Below are 21,794 nucleotides of genomic sequence, written 5' to 3'. Positions count from 1 at the left end.
TGTTAAAGCATTTTAGATTCAGAAGAAAAGGCGATACATCAGGACCAGTCCTGTGATAGAGTAAGGCAACCACATCAGGTAGCAGACACTGCTTCTGCTACTACTTCAATTTATATCCCACCCTTCCTCCTGAGAAGCCCAGGGTAGCAATGATAAAACATTTTTTAAACGTGCAAAAACAGTTAAAACAGTTATCTTAAGCAGTGATCTCCAAGTTGCCAAGAACAGTTCCTTTCAGCAAAAGCCCAGATAATCAGGCATGCTTTTAGATTACTCCTGACAGACACACCTCACTCTAGAGGGCATTCCACCAGGGGCGCCATCTCCTAGGGGTTGAGCCCTTTTGGTGTGCTACCCCCCCCCCCCAATCCCCAGGAAAAAATATTTTTGCAGATCACAATATTAAGTCTGCTTCCCTCTCCCAGACACATGAATTCCTAGTCTGCTGATAGATCAGTGCAAGTTGGTTCCACCTAAGCCAGAATCCTTTTTCCTGCTGAAATGCTTCTTCTTTGGAAGCCCAACAAGCAGGGCATGCCCACATTCCCCTGCTATTTCCCCCACAGCACCTGACATTAAGACTGCCTCTAAACTCGAAATTTTGCCTCTGCATCATGACTCAAATATTTATACGCTTCTTTTCCTCCATAGGTGTACTTATTCCTATTGCCTATGACCACCACCGCCATCCTGTAGCAGCGAATGCATCCCATGTTAATTGTACACATTGCATGACAAAATGTTTCAAAATATTGTTGAACACTGTGTGCGTTCACCCCACAAGCAGCTCCCCTTTCCCCACTCACAACTCAGTTCTGGTCTGTGACAAACTTGCTATCAAGGTAAAACTTGTCCTCAATGGCCTGCAGTGGTGCTAGGGTCAGTTAGGAGCACCAACTCTCAAACTGCCCCTCAGAGGCATGTAGCAGAGCTGGGGGGAAACTGTCACTGCTGCCATGGCAACCTGAGGCCTCCTTTGAGCACACACGCTATGGCAGCCGCACAGGGACATCCTGTGTGGGCATCTCAGTGCCAACAGCAAGGCCCCCCTCTTGCACACATAAGCCGCGTCGGGCCATTTGTGGCTGAGGACCCTCCATTTTACATGCGTGTTCAGGCCCCTCTCCTGGGGGATGATGGGAGTTGAATTAGAGAAGAAGGGCACCATGTTGGTGGGGAAGGGAAGGAACTCTCATGCCTCCACAGCCCTCATCCACAGGCTGCATGAAATCCAGCGGGCATCCTGGGATGAAGGTAAAGCCCAGGGCGCCTTCAAAGAAATCATGGCTGTCTCGCTTAAAATGGGGCACTTTGAAGGTATGAACTGTTAGTCCGGACAGTTTCAGTATATACAATGGGATGGTGTGCCATCTTATCCTTTGCCTGTCAATGAAGTGACAAATAATCTGATAATTTAAATTTCCAAGGCATGGCTTGCCTAAAATATCAAGAATACTGGATAATAATATGAGGCAGCTTCGTTTGTTCCTAATGTGATGAACCAGCCCCATGTATACTTGGGGTGCAATAATTGCTGGGGATCATAGCATGCTATTTCTATGGTATATAAACTTTGTGGTTCTTACCCTTGGGGAAATAATCCATTTTATTTCAAAATATGAAATGGATATCTACAGCCTGAAATAGAATGGTATTCGACACCTGCCAAATCCACATCATTGAATACTGAGGAGTTTGTTTTTAAGATGGTATCTAACACCTCAACAAATTTCATTTATGAACCAGTATTACTGCAAAAGTGGTAGATACCTATATTAATTGTAAGTAGAAGTTTATAAGATACAAATATATTGGGAGAGGGCACTTATAGGAGTGAATTCCACAACTTTTAATAATCACAAAATTCAATGTTGCTGCAAAATGGAAAAATAAGAATCCTTCTAATATCTACAGACATGCACAAGTACGGCTTTTAGCTGAAAACTGCATTCATGAGCATACTCAGCAATGCCATTTTCAGTTTGGAGTCAGATGATTTCCTGTCTTAGGAGCTCTGGGTGGGTGGAAAAAACATTACGATTTTAAATGCCTGAAAAAATCCATTGTTTGCAAGGCGACTCTGTGGCAAGAAAGGGCAAGCACTGATCGTCAAAAACAAACAGCAACATCTAGATCAGCAGGGGATCAACAGCATGGCAACTGGAAACAGGGTGCCAACTCTCTGGAGCCCTGGGAGCACCCACAAAATTCCCCATGAAGGGGCTGGGCACCCACAATTTTTGGTGCCAGGGTGATGCACATTGCATGGCACCCACGGTCCTGGGCACCCACGGTCATGGGGCTAAGTCAGCACTCCTGACTGGAAAGCCTCATTATGCGGTTCCATCTAAAAATTCCTACCAGTTTTCATAGATTATATATATCTCACCTTAAAAGGAAGAGGAATGTGCCATAAGATAAAATGTGGGGTGGGATTGAACTATTAAATCCCATCGGCAAAAGTCATACACAAGGACTTCAGCTTCTGTAGTGCGGCTTTCCTCTCCTCCTTCCTGTGAATCACCTGTGCTCTTGCAATTGGTCCCGGCACCTTGGGAAAACCCTTCGAACAGCACACAGGGAGGAGGAGAGAGGATTGTTTCACCTGACAAGCAAGGATGAACCTTGCTTGTCTGACTGATGAAAGGATCAGAAGAGTACAACACTGAATTCCATCCATACCTTTGAAAAGATCAGGAAGCAACCAGCCGTCATACTATCATCTATGAATATATCATTTCAGAGCATCCAGAACACAAAAATATAATTACAGTAAGAAGCACACACCAAACTGAATAAAGAAACCAGCACTATAAATCTGCAAAGTCAGTGTTCTCAAAGTGAAAGTGTTGAGCACTGCAGAATAAAGATACATTTGGATCTTCAAATTCTTAGATGTTCAACAATCACAGTATCATAGAGGACCAAGTGGATCATCTAGAACAGGAATCCCCCAACTCGGCCCCCCAGCTGTTTTGGGACTACAAGTCTCATCATCCCTAGCTAACAGGACCAGTGGTCAGGGACGATAGGAATTGTAGTCCCAAAACATCTGGAGGGCCGAGTTTGGGGATGCCTGATCTAGAACATGTTATACTTAAAAGCAGGGTTGTCCAACTAGCAGAAAGCCCATAAGCATTTCTTTATCTGTATCTGTGGCTGGATCAAGACACGTCAAAGAAGCTATTCAGTTAAACACGTTGCAAACTCATAAAGGGAAATCAGGTATAGAAAGACGGGACTCCACAGCGCCATTTGGTGTCACAGTGTTATATTGCATATACAACGCATATAAAACTTTTCCTTTACCAATCTAGCCAATTCCTGGAACTGGAACTGTATTTTGGACTGGCTCTGCTAGTGTGTTTGCACTGCACTGATCTTGTTGAAACCTTCTTGCCTCTCCCCAGCCCTCCCAATAAGCATACAGTCTTTTACCCTTAAGGTATGGTGAAAGCTTTGTCGTGCAGGATAGGATCAAATAGAGCAAGTGAAGATGGCTAGGCTGGTATGTTCCTCCTCCTATGTATTAGATGGGACTTTCAAAGACAGTCATAACACAACCAATGTGTAAGGCCCCCTTTTCATACAGGAGTCCTTAATTTCCTTAGTCAAGAAGACAGGGCTCATTACCTAAATTACAAGTTCATAAGATTACTGTTCTAGCCAACAGCCATGACAAACCTGTATTAGGCAATAGTATTAATAAAATAATACAGAACATGCATCCTTGATATAAAAATCCATAATATAAAAAAGACTTTGCCAAGTTATTGAACATTAAAACAGTTTCCCTTATGCATCTCGGCCAGCTCCAATTCTAATATTATTTTACCTTTTTAAAATCCAATTTGGCAACATCCATGATGTAAGAAAGGGAAGTTACAGAGACACCAACAAACTCAAATCCAGCTTGATTTGAGATTAAATTTCTAAAATCAAAATTTATAGTGATTTTACCTAACTCCGTTTTTCTGACCCACCCCTCACCCCCCGCTTGTGCATAGAGGGCCACTCTCTGTGTTACAAAGTTATTAGTGCCACTCAAAAGAAGCCAAACCATTTCTGCCAGGGCGTGTCTGCTTGCTCATGTGAAAAAAGGCTTCAGAAATCGATCTCTTGGATCTCTGTATAAGAGGGAGGCTAAGAGATAATGGTGGGATGCAGGTGGTGCTGTGGTCTAAACCACAGAGCCTAGGGCTTGCCGATCAGAAGGTCGGCAGTTCGAACCCCCACAATAGGGTGAGCTCCCATTGTTCGGTCCCAGCTCCTGCCCACCTAGCAGTTCGAAAGCACATCAAGTGCAAGTAGATAAATAGGTACTGCTATGGCGGGAAGGTAAACGGCGTTTCCATGCGCTGCTCTGGTTCTCCATGCTGGCCACATGACCCAGAAGCTGTTTGCAGACAAACGCCGGCTCCCTCGGCTTACAGAGAGACATGAGCGCACAACCCCAGAGTCGTCCGCGACTGGACCTAACGGTCAGGGGTACCTTTACCTTTATCTTTTAAGAGATAATGAGTGATGTCTTCTACCTGGGGTTGATCACAAATACAAAGTCTGTTTGCGTATGGGACCTTGTTGTAGCAGCCATCCAAGATGGCAGTGAGCATCACTTGGAAACGCAGCTCAATAAAGCTATTTCTTAAGGAATCTAGTGAGATGCTCTGTTCTCAAGAATGGATAGCAAGGGGGAAACATGGTGTTTCTAATTAGGTATCTGTCCCTTCTGGGTTCTATTCAGAAGATCCAATCCCTTAGTTGACACTTATTCAAGGTCAAAGCAGAGCTCAGTTCTGGAAAATAATAATACTCTAAAACATATTGACAAGCTGATTTCCAGAGTTGGTTATCACCCATTTCCATGTAGCACAGCTCAGGAAAATGCTCAATAGGCATAGCAGCAATTTTTAAAAATATATTCTAACTGAGCACAGTCCGCTCTTGCTTTAACTGTTGACCAGCTGGATTCTGTATGAAGAGCTGCTAATATTCCTGATGGCAAAGAGTATAGCTTCCGAAAAAATATTTTGCAATGTTTCCCAAACTTTCATGGAGTTTAAATCAGAGCCCCAGATTTCAACACCATGGAGCATTTGATAAAGCACTTTACTACCAAATATATTTAGAGCAGGTTCAATCAGCTGCCCTCCTTTATTGTAATAAAACTTCAAGTGTGCCCCTAAAGTTTTGGGTGCTTTGACTTTCAGTGCCTCCATATGACACTTCCAAGAGAGGGTTTCATGAAAGAGTACACTCAGGTATTTACATGAGAATGCTTGCTGATCTAAGCATCATTTATACCTAGAACTGTGTTCGCCAAAAACCACAATCTTGGTTGCTCTTGGAGTAATTTATAGATAGGTTTTTCTGTATACAGTATGTGGCGAACAACTCCAAGAGATTTTTGAGAGACAATCATGAAAGAGAGAGTACTAAATCATCTGCTTACAACAATATTAAGACCTTCTGTTCCTAATTACTGGAGAGGGTGAGTTTGCATTGCCTAAATATGGCACCAAATCATTAATATAAAAGCTAAAAAGAGTGGGAGCCAGAATGCAACCTTGCTTCAAAATTTCTCCCACAGTCTGCCCCAATTAATAGAGTTGATTGCCCCAGTTGAAGCAACTGCAGAGGGTCCCTTGCTACCTTTAGGCTTATACTTGGAAAATATTTTTCTAACCTCACATAATACACAAAAGCCTGAAAGTTTTAGGATTTGTATTCAAACACAATTTATATATTCTACACAGGAGTGCTATAGACATATGTAAGGGTCAATATACATATTTGAGCACACACAGGTCACAATCCCGCTTTTCTGATAAGAGAGGAAGTGAAGCCTTCTCTTCCTATTCCCCCTCTCCATGCCTAGGGAGGACATGTCTAAGCAAGCTCCAAGATTAGAGCACATGTTTGAAGCTATCTTTCTGTACTTTCTACCCAAAAGTATTCTGCCTGTGTTCTTGCTGTTGCTTGGATAAATGTAGGAAGAAGACCTTTGAATCTGTAAGTAAAGAACTTTAAATTTACTTAGCAGTGTGTGGTCTGTTCATTGAATGAGGGGTAGAAAACGGGGGGGGGTGCTGTATGCAAACTAAACAAGATATGAAAAGGTTTAACAGCTTATATTCCCATTTTATACTGCTGCTTGTCTTTTGTGAGTTTAAACTCTGCTTCTAGGGGCTCTCTCCTGCTGGATCTGTAATGGCTTACATTGACATATTAAGACTGTAATCACACCAAATGGCTGGCAGTGGTGGGGTTTAATAGAGCATAGTCACTGCTGCATCCACTGCCCCCAACACTTGCACTGGCCAGGATGAAAAATGATGGGCAGGGCAGGAAAAATGGCCTACTTGACCCACCAAATCCTGTACTGGGCCCACTGTCACCATGTGATGGCATCAGGATTAGCTCAGGATCCAGTGAACCCTATGCTAGCCCCCTTCCTGTCCCATTTTGGAGGTTTCTGCTGACTACTACTATTTGTGCAGGAACACTGGGAGAAGCACATTGGGGTCTCCTTGGAGGAAGGCCTCTCCCCCATCAGCCATGGACTTTCCCTGTCACTGGAGACCAACAAAGCCTGGCAGGGCTAGGTTGAACTACATATCCAGCTCATCCAGATCTCTTCCAGCAAGGCAGATCAGGGATTTAGTTTGCACCAGTATTTATTTTAAGCATTTATATACTACTTTTCTTCTTGTGCTAAAAGGACAAGCTTCCTTGGAGTGAGAGTTCCAGAGCCAGGGTGCTACAAGGGGAAATGGGCCACACCCAATCCTGCCACAGAGGGTCAAGCCATTGTGAACTATCATTAAAGTCTCTGATAGATATTCCCAAGAATGTGACTTACATCAAAAGTTGGTGCACTTTGTTGTGTGTTCTGGCTACATGGCTCTCTGAAGCAATCGCTGAAGGGGAGCAGCAGACCCATTGCAATGATCCAAGAGCAAAGCTTCTCTGCTTCTTCTTGAGGTGCATTGTCCTGCTGGCTGGATAGCTTTTCCAGCAGAGTTCGACCTGAAAAAATCAATGTTAAATGTTAAATAAATGGTAACAATCCAACAACCCATTTGAACAGAACAACCATTTTAGTGGTTGGAAGTCACAATCAAAGTGAAGGCAAAAAGATGCTTCCTTGCAAAAGCATTACTTCAACCAGTGTACACCCTTCAGCTTGGCAGGGCAGCTTCTATAAACTGGTTCTCATGTTCCTCTTAGAAATATAGCAGGTTCAGGGAACCACCCAGAAGGCCTATTGGATGCTCTGTGGAAGGACCTTGGCTTGGTCACAATGGCCATGGTGGCATGGCAGCACAGAGGAAGAAGGGAAGTTTCTATTTTGCTGCTTTAAAAAGGCACTCAATCATTTGCTCTCCTCTTGACACAACATGTTAATAAATCTTGCTATTATATATTGCTATTATATACTGGAGCTGAGGCTCCAGTACTTTGGCCACCTCATGAGGAGAGAAGGCTCCCTGGAAAAGACCCTGATGCTGGGAAAGATGGAGGGCACAAGGAGAAGGGGACGACAGAGGACGAGATGGTTGGATAGTGTTCTCGAAGCTACCAGCATGAGTTTGACCAAACTGTGGGAGGCAGTGGAAGACAGGAGTGCCTGGCGTGCTCTGGTCCATGGGGTCACGAAGAGTCGGACACAACTAAACAACAACAACAACATTATATATTAGCTGTTATTGTTTCATAGTGTACTAAATTTTTATTAGCCATTCTGGAATCTCAAAAGTGAACAATGCTTTACCTCTAGTTCAGTGAGACATTAAAATACATCAGGGTTGCTGATTCACAGATTTTCCACCAAATTTTGCCTTCAAGAGAATGGAGGGCCCATGGCTTGGAGGGAAATATTTAGTGTGGGGAGAATACTCCTTAAATTGTCTGTGCCAATTTGCAAGATTATCTTTAAGAATCAATGTACTGTCCTGCATGGTTTACCAAGCACAAACTGATCTAGGGAAGCAAATAAAACCATACCATCATGACAATTTCACATCCACCATTTTGGATAAGTGTTCCAAACATTGCTACCTACCTGAATCTACAAACGTGCAGGAACACTCTGGGGGCAAGGTGGATATACTTGTGAAAATGCTGGGAAGGTTTCGCACAGTCCTAGTTTTAACCTTTATAGGGCTTTATGTCAATAAAGGCAGCCCTGAGATTGTGGGTGAAATACTGCTTTAACTGAAACTATTTTTAGAATATTTTAACTTTCAGAACACTTAAAAAATATGGATGTGTTTACCACAGGAGTGAGGTAAATCACAGCCTTACCTCTGAAGGGGTAGCTCTTTTGAGCATTAGGTTTAAGAGTTGGATTCTTGCTGGTATTATTTACCATGATAATTCTTGATATTCTGAATGCCTGGTACAGTTAATCAACTTGGAATGAATCACCACAATTTATTGTTGCTTATGCTTGAGGAAATTCTCCCTAATGAGAGGCAAACTGCAAGATGATATAAGTAATAATCTGAAACAAGTCATGAAATGAGCAGCTTGACAATGTTATTCCTCTCAGTCAGTCCAAAATGCTACAACTCTTTTTGGAGTCATGTGAACTGGTTTCATATTGATGCTGAAGAATTAAAGCAATCACTTTCAACTGAGCCAAAGTACAGTACGATCACATCTTATACACATTTAATATGTGCAATTTCAACCATATGCAGTTGAAGGCAGGCGGGTTGGAATTGTGAAAGCTAAATACAAGCAAGGCAGAGAGCTTAAAAGCTTCTTTTGTGCTGGGGCTGCTTGGGGTTACCTGACACAGAAAGAGCTTTTAAGTCCTCTGCCTTACTTTGGGGGGCCGGGGCAAGGGCCTTTCAATGTGCCAGCTCTGTTATACTCTTGCAAAATCTTGCAGGGTGATCCAAGTTCCTCTCAGCTCAACATTACTGAATGATGTGTGTTGTCATGTATGGCTTTGTGGTGTTGCTATTTTAAAAGACTAAATAACCCTCCCACAAACTTCCAGAAGGGGGCATAACAAACCATAGGACATAGAGACCCATATAGGCAAAAAACACATTGCAAAGGTTGAAAGCTGTTGTCATACATACAAGAGCTGCTTTAGAACCAATGGTCCATTTGGATATAGACACAAGAAAGCATCTTCATTGGTACTCCTCCTAACCATTCCTTTAGCTGGAGATTCTAGGGAAGCTCAGGCTGCATGCATAAAAAGCACAAACTCTACCATGAATCAAAAGCCTTTTCCTGAGGCATAGGATTCTGGTAAGAAGGGAGATGCCAAGGTTTGACGATGAAAGGACCGGGAGAATGAGGAAGTAACTAAGTCCTAACCAGAGTAGACACATTAGAATTAATAAATCTCAGGTAGTCATTTATATTAATTTCGGTGGGTCTACTCTGAGTTGACTACCACTGAATACCACTCACAATGTCAATATGGTTTAGGAGATTGACATTTTGTGGGACAACCAACATGCTTAAGTCTAATTAATGCATGAAGAGGGTAAGGCCATAGACTAAGCTGTCCTGCCAGCTCACATTGGGAGGAACTAGGTAATCAAGGCTTTGTCCTCCTCCAGTCTACATGTGAACTTCAACATGAGAGGAGTTCTGAGCTGCTTCTTCCAGGCACATGGCTCTTAGCAGGCTCTCAAGTTCCTTAGGAACTTTCACTACACTGGAACTAAACTGGAACTAAACTAAGTTTTACTGCCTGTGCAACTTTTCTGAAGTACATGAATCTGACCTTTGGAGAGTTTGTAAGTAAACCATTTTTAACTTGCAAAATGTGTGGTACAGTTGTACCTCGGGTTACATATGCTTCAGGGTACAGACTCCGCTAACCCAGAAATTGTACCTCGGGTTAAGAACTTTGCTTCAGGATGAGAACAGAAATTGTGCGGCAGTGGCGCGGTGGCAGTGGGACCCCCCATTAGCTAAAGTGGTACCTCAGGTTAAGAACAGATTCAGGTTAAGAATGGACCTCCGGAACGAATTAAGTTCTTAACCCGAGGTACCACTGTATTTCCTTATGCTGGGGAAAGAGGGGAACTTTCGACTGAACTCAGAAAGGCATATTTTAAAAGGTTAACAGCCCATATTTCCACACTTTACTTTGCTGAATATTTTGTGATTTTAAATCTCTATTAGGGCTCTCTCACCAAAGAGTACTTGTCCCAAACCTGGATCTTGGCATCCAGGGAATTCTCCTTTAAAACCTATGTTTTTCCCCTTGAACCAACATATTTTATATTACTTAATAAATGGTCATTGCCCAACATGCACCATAGCACAATATGAAGGCAGATAGAAGGGATCATGGTTTGTAGATGAAAACAGCAAAGAAGGATTCGGGGTGTGAAAGATCAGGAACCAGAGGGTCAACATTTTAAAGGGAGGTACTGAAAAAATAATGGCTCATCCACACTTACCTTTTGCACCACACTTTCTGGGAACAGGTCTGCACTTTCCTGCTCCGTGTCTAAGCACTTTTTTTTTTTTTTTGCCCTGCTGCTTTCCCCAGGAAAGCCTGCTCTTTAATGCTGAATCAGAACAAACGGCAATTCAGGCTTTCTGCGGAATGTCAAAAGCATGAAAAAGCAGTGGGGCAGGGAGCGCTTGGACACAGACCGGAAAAGTGTGGACCTGCAGCGAGAAAGTGCAAAGGAAAATTAGTGTGGATGAGCCTTAATAATAATAATTTTATTATTTATACCCCACCCATTTGGCTGGGTTTCCCCAGCCACTCTGGAAGACTTACAGCACATAACAAATTGTAAAACATCAGTCATTAAAAGCTTCCCTAAACAGGGCTGCCTTCAGATGTCTTCTAAAAGTCAGACAGTTGTTTATTTCCTTGACATCTGATGGGGGAGCGTTCCAGAGGGTGGGCACCACTACCGAGAAGGCCCTCTGCCTGGTTCCCTGTAACCTCACTTCTCGCAGTGAGGGAACTGCCAGAAAACCCTTGGTGCTGGACCTCAGTGTCTGGACTGAACGATGGGGGTGGAGACGCTCTTTGAGGTATACTGGGCTGAGGCCGTTTAGGACTTTAAAGGTCAGCACCAACACTTTGAATTGTGCTCAGAAATGCACCAAAAGCCAATGTATATCTTTCAGGACCCATGTTATATGGTATTGGCAGCCACACCCAGTCACCTGTCTAGCTGCCGCATTCTGGATTAGTTGTAGCTTCCAAGTCACCTTCAAAGGTAGCCCCATGCAGAATGAACGTAGAGCCTTAAGTTACCTTTTTTTTTCATGATTCTATACTGCCACATATCCCTGCATGTTTTAAAGATGACATGAAAGCAGGCTTATGATGCACTGCAGATGGACTTATATCACACAGCGTTGTCATGGATTTGAGAACTAATTTTGCTGAATTTCTCTGCTACAAGGGGCTTCACATAATCCTCCATTGCTTTGCCTTTCATCGGTCTAGTCTCACTTCACTCTCCAAATTTTGGGGTTGTTGTTTCTTTTTTTAAAGAGAGATGAAGAGTTTGAACTCTGTCTGAGGGCAGGTGTTTCCTTAGGGCTGCTCCCAATAGAGTGGCTGTTTTGTGCACAGCCTGGTTATGTAACAAGTGGAAATCAAAATCCTCCTATAGCACCAGCTCTATAAACTGAGAATATCACAATGGATCTGAACATGTAGAAATCCCAAAGGCTGTGTAAATTAAGGGGAGATGCTAAGAGGTTCAACACATTTCTGCTATTTACTGAAGATCTGTTTCTCAGAAGGACAAACATAAGATATTTCCCAAATAACAATATGGTAGCCTCCCCGCCCCCACCCCACCCCACCAGTTCCCTGCACAGAAGCATCAGCTGAATCTTACATCAACACTGGTGACAGTGTCCCTGCTTCACTTGAAGGCAGTAGGCCAGTTCATAGGGCCACAAGGCACATGCAGCTCTTTTCCTTCTAACACCTTACTTCTGCTCCCCAACACCAGCACCTGTCAGCTGAGCTAGTCACCTCACTTTATAGATGCTCAGTTATAAAGCATTCCATCTTTTTGGAACTGGCTGTTGTGATAGAAAACTCAGTACTTCGGGGAAAGCGCCTTGCAGAAGCCTCAAAGCTAGCTTTTCTTCCTTGCTGCTTTGCAACCATCTATCACAATATGTTTATTCAAGCAGGAATACTGAATTTGAACGAAGTTAAAAGAGAAGCTGGATGTGTTGAACAACAGCAAACTCAGGATGCAATTCTGATAGCGGTGGCGGGGAGAGAAGAAGAGAAATCTACATTCCCACCCAAAATTCACTCATATATTTTGGCTGCAGTTCACACAACTTTATTTTCATAGTAAACAAACTGGAATTCCTCCGTGCAATTCTGTTCACAGAGTTAGTATGCAATTTTGGTAGCTTGGCTGAGATGGAACATTTTTGACTTTTTGCCAATCCCGTAAGAATGGCAGCATTTATGTAAAAGTTTCCAAAGAATGTCAGCTTGATACCACTCAAACCAATTAATTACTTTATCCATTTCTGATTTAAATGTGAACTAGAGAGAAAGTTAAATGCAACCCTTTACTTGTGCCTTTTTACTTGCAGGAACAATTTGCCTGCTAGTCCCTCCACAGGTGACTCAGTTAGTAACATGTGTGTCTTACTTTGATATCTCCCTCCACCCTTCACATGGTAGGTACAGACAGCAGTCACAGTCATTCTGAAGCTAGTTGCTCTGTATCCACTTAAAGGACAAATGTGTCATCTGTTTAATGGCTGGTCCGGCCCTATGGAATCATCTGGTTTTTTGTAGGGAAAAGCTAGCAAGCTCTGCTATACTTTTGTAGGTATTTTAAGTTTATATCTCAGGGCTGCTTCTTTCAGAATTTTTATTTTGGTACATATTTCTCAGTACAGAACGCATGAGCATCACATATGTTGTTAAAGCATGACTTTCACTTTAAAATACACATGGTGGTGATGAAGCAGTATTTATACCACTTCCGTGAATTTTAAAGGGTAAAGCTGCATTATGGTAATCAGTGCAATGCCTGTGACTATTATGTTTATGTCTGCGCTCAGCTGAAAAATGTCTTGCATGAAGCAGTCCTCCTATGCATCACATTCCTTTTACGGGCAAGACGAAAAGCAATTACAATGATTTCAACCTCAGCAAAATTGCTATCTACTAAATAATTTCCCTGTATTTCCTGCACTTCTCTAGTTCTACACTGGGATTCTTTACTTTAACAGACATAGACTGTTCAAGCCCAAATAATCACTGTATAGAGCTTTCAGAACACATGGGCCCATGATAGTTGAAGTCAAAGCAGCATCTTAAACTGAGTAGCAAGTTAGCAACAAAGGCGTTGCTAGGGGCAGGGGAACCAAGCAGAAGGAGTTGCCAGTGGAAGCTTGGGAAACAAACGCTCAACATCAGATTTTACAGTCTGATTACTAAGGGATAAAAATAGCAGCAATTGACTTGCCAACTTTGTCTTTTTACGTATTTGCGGTTAGTGACACCGCTTTGCCCCAGAACAGAGGGCATTCATCACAAGAGACAAACTGAATACAAACATTGATCCTTGGCTACATCAATAGCTCTAAATATAAAGGCAACCGAGAGGTAATTCAAGCAATATTTACAAAAAGCTGTTCTGATTAAGCAGGCTATCGCTTTGATCAAAGGTTTCATACGTGATGCAAGCTAAAAGAAACTGAAATGTCCTATCTACAGCAGCTCACCTAAAACTATAGTGCAAGTGGCATCTTCTAATAATAACTGAAAAAAGGAAGAATTTGATCTCCTTAAACTACAATTGTCTGCAGGACTGTAACAGGAGAAAGGGAAGACAAAAAGTAGAGGTGCCTAGCTGCTTCAGAGAACTTGAATTTCCATCTTTCAACTAAAAAGCAAAAGTTTTCAGCCTCTGCCCCTTTTAACATAGCTCCAGTTCACATGTTAACAGAAACAACAGTCCTCAGTTGGTGAAGGAGTAGGCACTCCTCCCATCCACCATACACTTTAAGTAGGGTTGCCATACAGTGGTACCTCGGGTTAAGTACTTAATTCGTTCTGGAGCTCCGTTCTTAACCTGAAACTGTTCTTAACCGGAAGCACCACTTTAGCTAATGGGGCCTCCTGCTGCTGCTGCGCTGCTGTTGCAGGATTTCTGTTCTTATCCTGAAGCAAAGTTCTTAACCCAAGGTAATATTTCTGGGTTAGTGGAGTCTGTAACCTGAAGCGTATGTAACCTGAAGCGTATGTAACCCGAGGTACCACTGTATTTCAAAAAGTGAAAATCCAGACAGAAAAGTTGTTGAGCTGCTTTTTGGCCAAAGCTGTTGAGCTGCTGACAGCGGTTGCCATATGTCCAGATTTCCCTGGACATTTCAGTGATTTCTACCCAGACACTGTTTACACCGGCCGATTCCTGGCAATGTCAACCCTACTTTAAGGAAAATGTAAGATGAGGCTTTACACATGCCCAAGGAGCATGGAATGCCTCCAGCCTCATTCAATTCCCTGTATCTGGATTTGAAAACCTTTCTTTAGATTTTGAAGATTTTTAAAAGAGATGTATTGTTGTAAGGTTACTGATTGATGTAAAGGCTTTAGAAAGAGGAGGGTTATGGTCAATAGTCACTATTAGCCAGTGAGCAAGTCTGCTTGCCAGGCCGCAGCTTCTACTATGGAGATCACAAGTAAGCTGTCCAGGGATGGTAGAAAATAGTCAGAGATGTTTCTTGAGGGATTAGAATGTGAGAAGCCACTAGAATGTAAAAGCTGTCAAGTAGAGGGAGGTGACTTATTCTCATATGAGGCACCCAACACACTTATTTCAAATTGTGTGTCTTCATAGGCCGTCATTCAGCATTTAAGCACCCAGGCCAAGACAAACTAATATTCAACAAAAAAAATTGAGCCATTCCAGGGACCACAGTAGTGTGTGTTGGGGGGGGGGGGGAGAGGGTTATATATTGTTTAAGATAAAGTATTGAAATATAAATGAAAAGTTACTTTTAAAAATTTGTATAGCTTTGCTAAGCTTACACAAGTTAAATAATGAAACCTCAAGATAAAACTAGTTGGACTGAGCCGCTGCTTTTAAGACACACACTCTCAAACTTACCGTAGTTCTGCCACTAGGTGCGTGGGAGTAGATTTGTCGAATAATAATAAGAAGAAGTGAAGATATTTGCTTATTTGTAAATTAATCAAAACATTACATAAATGCCACAAGTCTTGAGTGATCTCTCCCTCAAATGAAACTAAACAAGGAACTTACTGCCATTTAGGGATGTTGCTATTAGATTGCTTTACTATAAATTGTTTGAGGTTTTTTCTTCCATTTCAGTGTTTGATATTGCATTATACAGTACCTCATGCTGATAATTGATAAATATAATTAATAAATAAGGGTAAGGAATGTGCAGTAGTATAATAATATTCAATACTTGCTCAGTTGAGAATGGGACTTCCTTTTAAGCAATATTTTATGCCTAATAAGCACATTATATAAAGAAATTGCATGATTAAGTGCTGGAATGCAGATGCCTGGCTGACACATTCTTTGAAACATGGAGGTGGAACCAAAGGTTATTTGTTTTCTTAATCACCAGTCAATAGCTACTAGAAACATATGAATCAGGGCAGAAACAAAAGAGGGGGAAAGCCATTCTCTGTTGCTCCTGTTCCACAGCACTGTTTTGAAGAACTATAAAACAGGGTAAATTATCGAGTTCCTTTCCAGCATGCTACTTCTGTTGTGTTAAAAAGTTATGTGGAAACAGCTCTTATGCAGCTTCAATGACATACAATGTAGACACAATTCAAATTAATGTTTGAATTCTCTTCCACAGAATGGTGAAATTTCTTAACTTGGTATATGTTCTTTGGCTTTATTGTTGATACAGTGGTACCTCGGGTTACATACGCTTCAGGTTACAGACTCCGCTAACCCAGAAATAGTGCTTCAGGTTAAGAACTTTGCTTCAGGATGAGAACAGAAATCGTGCTCCGGCGGCGCGGCAGCAGCAAGAGGCCCTATTAGCTAAAGTGGTACCTCAGGTTAAGAACAGTTTCAGGTTAAGTATGGACCTCCGGAACGAATTAAGTACTTAACCCGAAGTACCACTGTATTCTGGTTTGATTATTTTAGACCATGTGAAACCAAACGCTGAGTGGGAGCAAATCCCACTCCCTTGGAAACTGAAACAACCAATTTCCAGCAGTGCTATTTTCCCCTGGGTTGAGAAACAGCAAAGGTAAAAGGGGTGGTTCTGGGTTCACACACACACACACACACACACACACACACACATACCTACCTTTATCATAACTGCACAGGGGTGCAGTTGTTTAGACACTTACTTAGTCATGGTTGGAGGGGAGGTTGTAAGCCTCTGCCTGCCCCTCCAAGGGAATGGGGTATCCTATTAAAGGGGAAGTGCTCCTTTGCACACAAACACCTGTCTTTCAATATCTTTTTATAAGCAATGACAGCTTGGAGGGAGGGGGGAATGCCCTACAAATTATACACTGCTGCCCACCCAAATTTCAACTCCACTCCCCTTATTTTATTCCACATCATTTGAACAAAAGGAAGTAATCTTCCCAACTTGAATAACTTTCCTCACCCATGCCACTCCCATAACTCTGTATCATCAACTTTCCTGAGAAGGTGATAGCTATTCTTGTCCCTCATATCCCATTGTGGATGCTCGTACCTCATCTTCCATGAGATGAGAAAATCAGCATTTTATCCATCAATTCATTGCATTTATAAGCCCACCTTTTCCTCAAAGGAGCTCAAGGTGGTGGAACATGGTTTTGCCTCTTCATTTAATCCTCACAGCAAACCTGTGAGGCAAGTCAGGTTAAGAGGCAGCAGCTGGTCATGTAAGGCAAAGGTAAAGGGACCCCTGACCATTTGGTCCAGTCGTGGCTGACTCTGGGGTTGTGGCACTCATCTCGCTTTATTGGCTGAGGGAGCTGGTGTACAGCTTCCGGGTCATGTGGCCAGCATGACTAAGCCGCTTCTGGTGAAGCAGAGCAGTGCACGGAAACGCTGTTTACCTTTCCGCCGGAGCGGTACCTATTTATCTACTTGCTCTTTGAAGTGCTTTCGAACTGCTAGGTTGTCAGGAGCAGGGAACAAGCAACGGGAGCTCACCCTGTCATGGGGATTCGAACCACCAACCTTCTGATCAGCAAGTCCTAGGCTCTGTGGCTGGTCATGTAGATACTACCAAATCAGAGCTGTCAGCCTCCTAAGGATAGGTGCTATTGGTGTGTTTTCTGAAACAATCCTTCCAGCTCATCTGATTTCTCATTCTCCCATTTAGATCTTACCACTGCGACATAGTATCTAGTCACAAAGAAGCAAGAGTCATCCCACAATTGACTAACACTCGCACCTCTTAATTTCGGATGAGAGAGTAACTCCACACAAGCCAAAGGATTCACAGGGCGCTGCTTCAAAGCCAAAACAGAAGATATTATTTTAGCACAGCAGCATTGCGTGTTTCCTTCCTAAAATAGCCAAGATCTTTTTATAATACCTTGGTGCTGCTTACAGCTCACAATCCTTATAGCTCATCTGAACATTCCTTACGAAGTTTACTGCAGTGGATTATATAGGAAAACTTTGTGATTGCAGTTGCTCATTACCATTTACGTCATGAATTAGAAAATCCTCAACCAGAAAAGAACACGTGGACTACTAAAAAAAAAAATGACATGGCAAAAAGCCCAACTATACAGCACTGTAAACTAGGCCAGCTATTTGTTCACTGCCTGCTGTTACTAAGATCAGAGCTAAAAGCCCCAGGGAACAGCTAAACTGAAAAGAAATGCTTCAGATTACATATTGACTATAACAACCACAACAGTGGAGATGCGCACTATGGGCATGCAAATCATAATTATTATTTATATCCCACCTTTCAGGATACAAATCCTTCCAAGGCAGCTTACAAGAAAATTTAACCTTCTAAAATAAACACAGCAAACAATGAGGAGCCATACTCATCTGCGGAAAATGGGAAGCTCTGGATCTTGCTCTGCAGCTGCAGCCCATTCAAGCAGGAATACTTTCCACTTAGTCCCTCTGATAAAAGCATCCTTAGCACCTGACTTGCCATTCTGCAGGCCACAAAGACAGCAAAGCAGAGGGTTCCCATTGTTAACTAAAAGAGAAAGCTCAAAAACTCTGCCTTAGATGTTTTGTGGACCTTATAGCTGAGAGAAGGGACCATAGCTCAGAGGTAGAGCACATAGTTTGCATGTGATAGGTCCCCAGGTTGAATCTATTTAAGATAACCAGGTAGCAAGTAATGTGAAAGAGCTCTGATATTGTGGAAAAGGCTACCAAGCAGAAAAGGGAATTCTGGGCTAAACAGACAGTAGACTTCCTTCCCTTAATGGAGATGAACATGCCCCACCTTGGAAGACACACTGGAAAAGACTTGAGTTGGTGTCTCCTAGGAGAGGGGATGTTTGGGTCACCTGGGTGGGCATAGGTGCCAGCTCCCTGGGTGCCCAAGCACCCACAAAATTCCCTGTCAAGGGGCTGGGCACCCAAAAATTTCAGCACCAGGGCCATGCATGCTGCATGGCACCCACTGCCCCAGACACTCACGGTTGTGGGGCCAAGCTGGCACTCCTGTGGGAGGGAATGCCCAATGGGGAGGGGCTGCGTTTGGCTAGTATTTAGGGCTGTTCTGCTAAATTGGCTTTTATTCCACATATCTTATTATTATATACTTTAAGGAAGATAACCTTTCCACTAGTTTGCTGTCTTCCAAGTTTTCTTCCTAGGTCTGGGGGCAAATACTATTATCTAGTATAATGCAGTTTCTTATGTTTGCAGTAGTCTGAAGTCCTCTCTCTTCGGCATAAACTTACAGGTAGCCCTAAAACCATCTAGGATTATAAAAGACTGCTAAAAGTATGAAGTAATGATGATGATGATGAGAATTCTGTTAAATGTACCAAGTGGCATCCTACCACACTGGGAACAATTTTATTCTGCTTTAAAAATATTTATGGCTAGTTTCCCCCAAATAGCAATTGAATGTTGAGGTCTTTCTTTTTTTGCACTCTATTGTTCACTTTTCTGAACTCTCACAGGCAAACACCAGCTTGTTTTCAGTAGCTGCTTCTGCTCCAACTCTGTAATGTGAAGAGTGCTGCATAAACTGAAAGATTTAATCAGTCTCTGGATTTCAAAGACAGCTGGCATATGTGGGCAGAAAGAAAGAAAGAAAAAAGGTAACTATTTACCACTGGGTACATGGCATCTAGTACTGCAAAGGAAAACCTTCTTCTTTCACAATTACAATAAGATAATAACAGGGAAACAAGGCATAAAGGAAAACAAAAGTGTGTTAAGATACTGAAAGAGATGCATTCATGGAATAGAAGCCTGAGTTCATAGGTTTTATCACAACAAAAGCTAACAAGGCAGTAGAATTTTTTTTTAAAAGCAAAAACAAAAATACAATGCATAATTGTTAGAGGCACTATTGAGAAGGCCAAAGTCTTTTTATGTGAGAAAGAGGGTTAATTTTGTACAGAGGCAATAGTCCTCCCTATAAATCTTATACAGAAGTGACAGTCCTCCCTGCACACACACACACACCTCTGCCAAGATGACATCTGAGCAAGCCCAATGGTCATTTTAATTGAGTTTACTTTGTATAGCATGTGGAAGGATAAATAAATATTTGGGGCACCTTTTTCCAAGTTAAAACTAGAAGCAGACTTAACTGTTGCACCTGAGAACCAACTGCCCTGTTTCCCCTTGTTACTGCACGAGTCTCTCTTGTGCATGTGGTTCAGGGCTGGAATAAGGCAAGCCCATGAAAGCTACCAGCGCACAGATCATACAGTCAGTCTCATCCAAGGGCAGGTTTGTCTCCTGTGTTGGGAGTGACTGAATCATTCAACCACAGAAAATGCAGACAAATAAATAGAACAATATTACTTGATCGGGAAGCAACAATATTTCACTAGAGCAAATGAATCATCCAGAGGGTCAGTGGACAGCTTTCACTCTGGAAGTCATAGGTTCAATTCCCAGAATTACCAGGTAGGGCTAGGAATAGCTCCTGCTTAAATCCCAGAGAGCTGCTAGTTGGACCAAAGGCCTAAGGTAGCTTCCTAACTTTCCTTGTCTCTTGCAGCAAAAATAAAGTACCCTGTTGCACACTTAAGAACTCGTACGATTACTTGTACTCAGTGCTTTTTTTCTAAAAAAAAATGTTTAGGGGATACTCTCATTTTCCCACTCATATTGAAATACTGCCCCTCAATGAGGCCAAACTTAGATTCACAAAATGTTTAGGGGTATGCATACTCCTGCATCCCCCCAGAAAAAACAACAACACTGCTTGTGCTCACTCGTATGATGGGGTGTTAGAGGAACAGTAGTACCTCTGGTGGGGGAAACGCCATCCTCCTTCTGGGGTAGTCTGTCCACCTTTGGTCCCCACCCTGCACTCGGCTCTCACCTGTGGCTCCTAGAAGCTGTGAGCATGCAACAAGGGTCACATCCTGAAAAATGTTTTTGATTGGTCAGCTAAACCAGGTGAGGGTAGCCAATGGGTCTCAAACCTTCAGTGAGTTAAAGACTCCCCTGCATGCAAAGACGGGCTTTGGAGGATTGAGCAGACAAGACCATTAGTGTGTCCAGCCATCAAGAAGGCAGTTTCTGCATGTGCTGTGGAGGAAGTGAGGGGCAGATGGAGCTCATCAACCTGGGAAGGTAGCCCATCTCGGAGAAGGAAAACTCTGATGCTAAACCTCCACTGCCTTGTGGGATAACTTTGGGAGAAGAAAAGGCTAAAGAGTGAACCCTACACAAATCCAGGGTGGAGTCCCTAAGACAGTTGGATGGCGCCTTGTACGCTTCCTTCTGGCAACTCCTGCAGCCAAGCTGGTGCCAAATGTATGAACCACACTAGCAAGGTGAAGGGGGTGGTCTTGTCATCTCAGTAACCCAGGACCTCCATACACACTGCCTAGGCTAGGGTAGGTCACTTTGGTGCTGCTAGCACAGCAGTTTGACTTCATCCCTGGAGGCACACTCCATGGTCTCTCGAGACAGACGGATGCCAACAGGATTACCCAGATCCATGATCTGTATTATGCAATTGAATGAACCACTATAGCAGACAGTGCAAACTTATTTTCAATAGATCCCCACAGATTCTAGAGCAGTATTCTTATTATTTATGCGACTATTTTACAGTAAGCAAATCTTCAGTAAGAACTTTCAAGGAATTTCATCGTTCACCATTATACAAATGTCAAGTACTGAATCAATGGTACTTAAACCACCTGAAGTGGGCTTCTGAGCATAGTTCAGAGTGTAAACTGGATTCATCACATTTCTATTTCATACTTTCTCTATGGACTTCAAGGTAGCATACATAGGATTATCCTGCCTTATCTTTTCCATAGGATATAAAGTTCATCTGGAGTGAGAAGACACAACTTCACCCTATGAACTTTAATACTGAGTAAAGATTTGAACCAGTCTAATACTCTCTCAACTATACAACACCATTAAATCCATGGGAATTATATCACTGTCTTAAATGAATTCTGGATTGCAGTGTGAATTAGCAATTTTGGTTAAAAGACTACAATCAACAAAGTTATTTCCTCTGAGCAATTAATAAGACATACAATTATATTAAGAGCATAATAATACTTTGAAACCAGTGAGTCTGCTTAACACTTCAGAATAGAAGAAAACACTCAAATCATTTTTATATGCAGTACTCCAAACTGTTCCACTTTCATTAACTTT

At 42.4% G+C, this 21,794-nt stretch overlaps 1 protein-coding gene and 1 long non-coding RNA gene across 2 annotated transcripts in view; one reads left to right on the top strand and one right to left on the bottom strand.

The window, feature by feature from the left end:
* FMN2 (formin 2) overlaps nt 1-21,794 on the bottom strand; it is a 156,579-nt gene that overhangs the window by 131,103 nt on the left and 3,682 nt on the right. The window contains exon 2 of the mRNA XM_080997603.1: nt 6,863-7,029. Coding sequence (XP_080853729.1) covers nt 6,863-7,029 — 167 coding nt within the window. The remainder of the gene's footprint in view (nt 1-6,862; nt 7,030-21,794) is intronic.
* Nucleotides 809-6,035, top strand: LOC308472740. Its single transcript, XR_013983694.1, has 2 exons — nt 809-1,254; nt 5,879-6,035. It is a non-coding gene; the product is annotated as an uncharacterized lncRNA (long non-coding RNA).

The sequence above is a fragment of the Podarcis pityusensis genome (assembly GCF_964106645.2).
Source record: "Podarcis pityusensis genome assembly, chromosome: 3".
In the NCBI taxonomy this organism is placed as follows: domain Eukaryota; kingdom Metazoa; phylum Chordata; class Lepidosauria; order Squamata; family Lacertidae; genus Podarcis; species Podarcis pityusensis.
The sequence above is the reverse complement of the archived record's forward strand: the minus strand, read 5'-3'. Positions and strand labels throughout refer to the sequence as shown.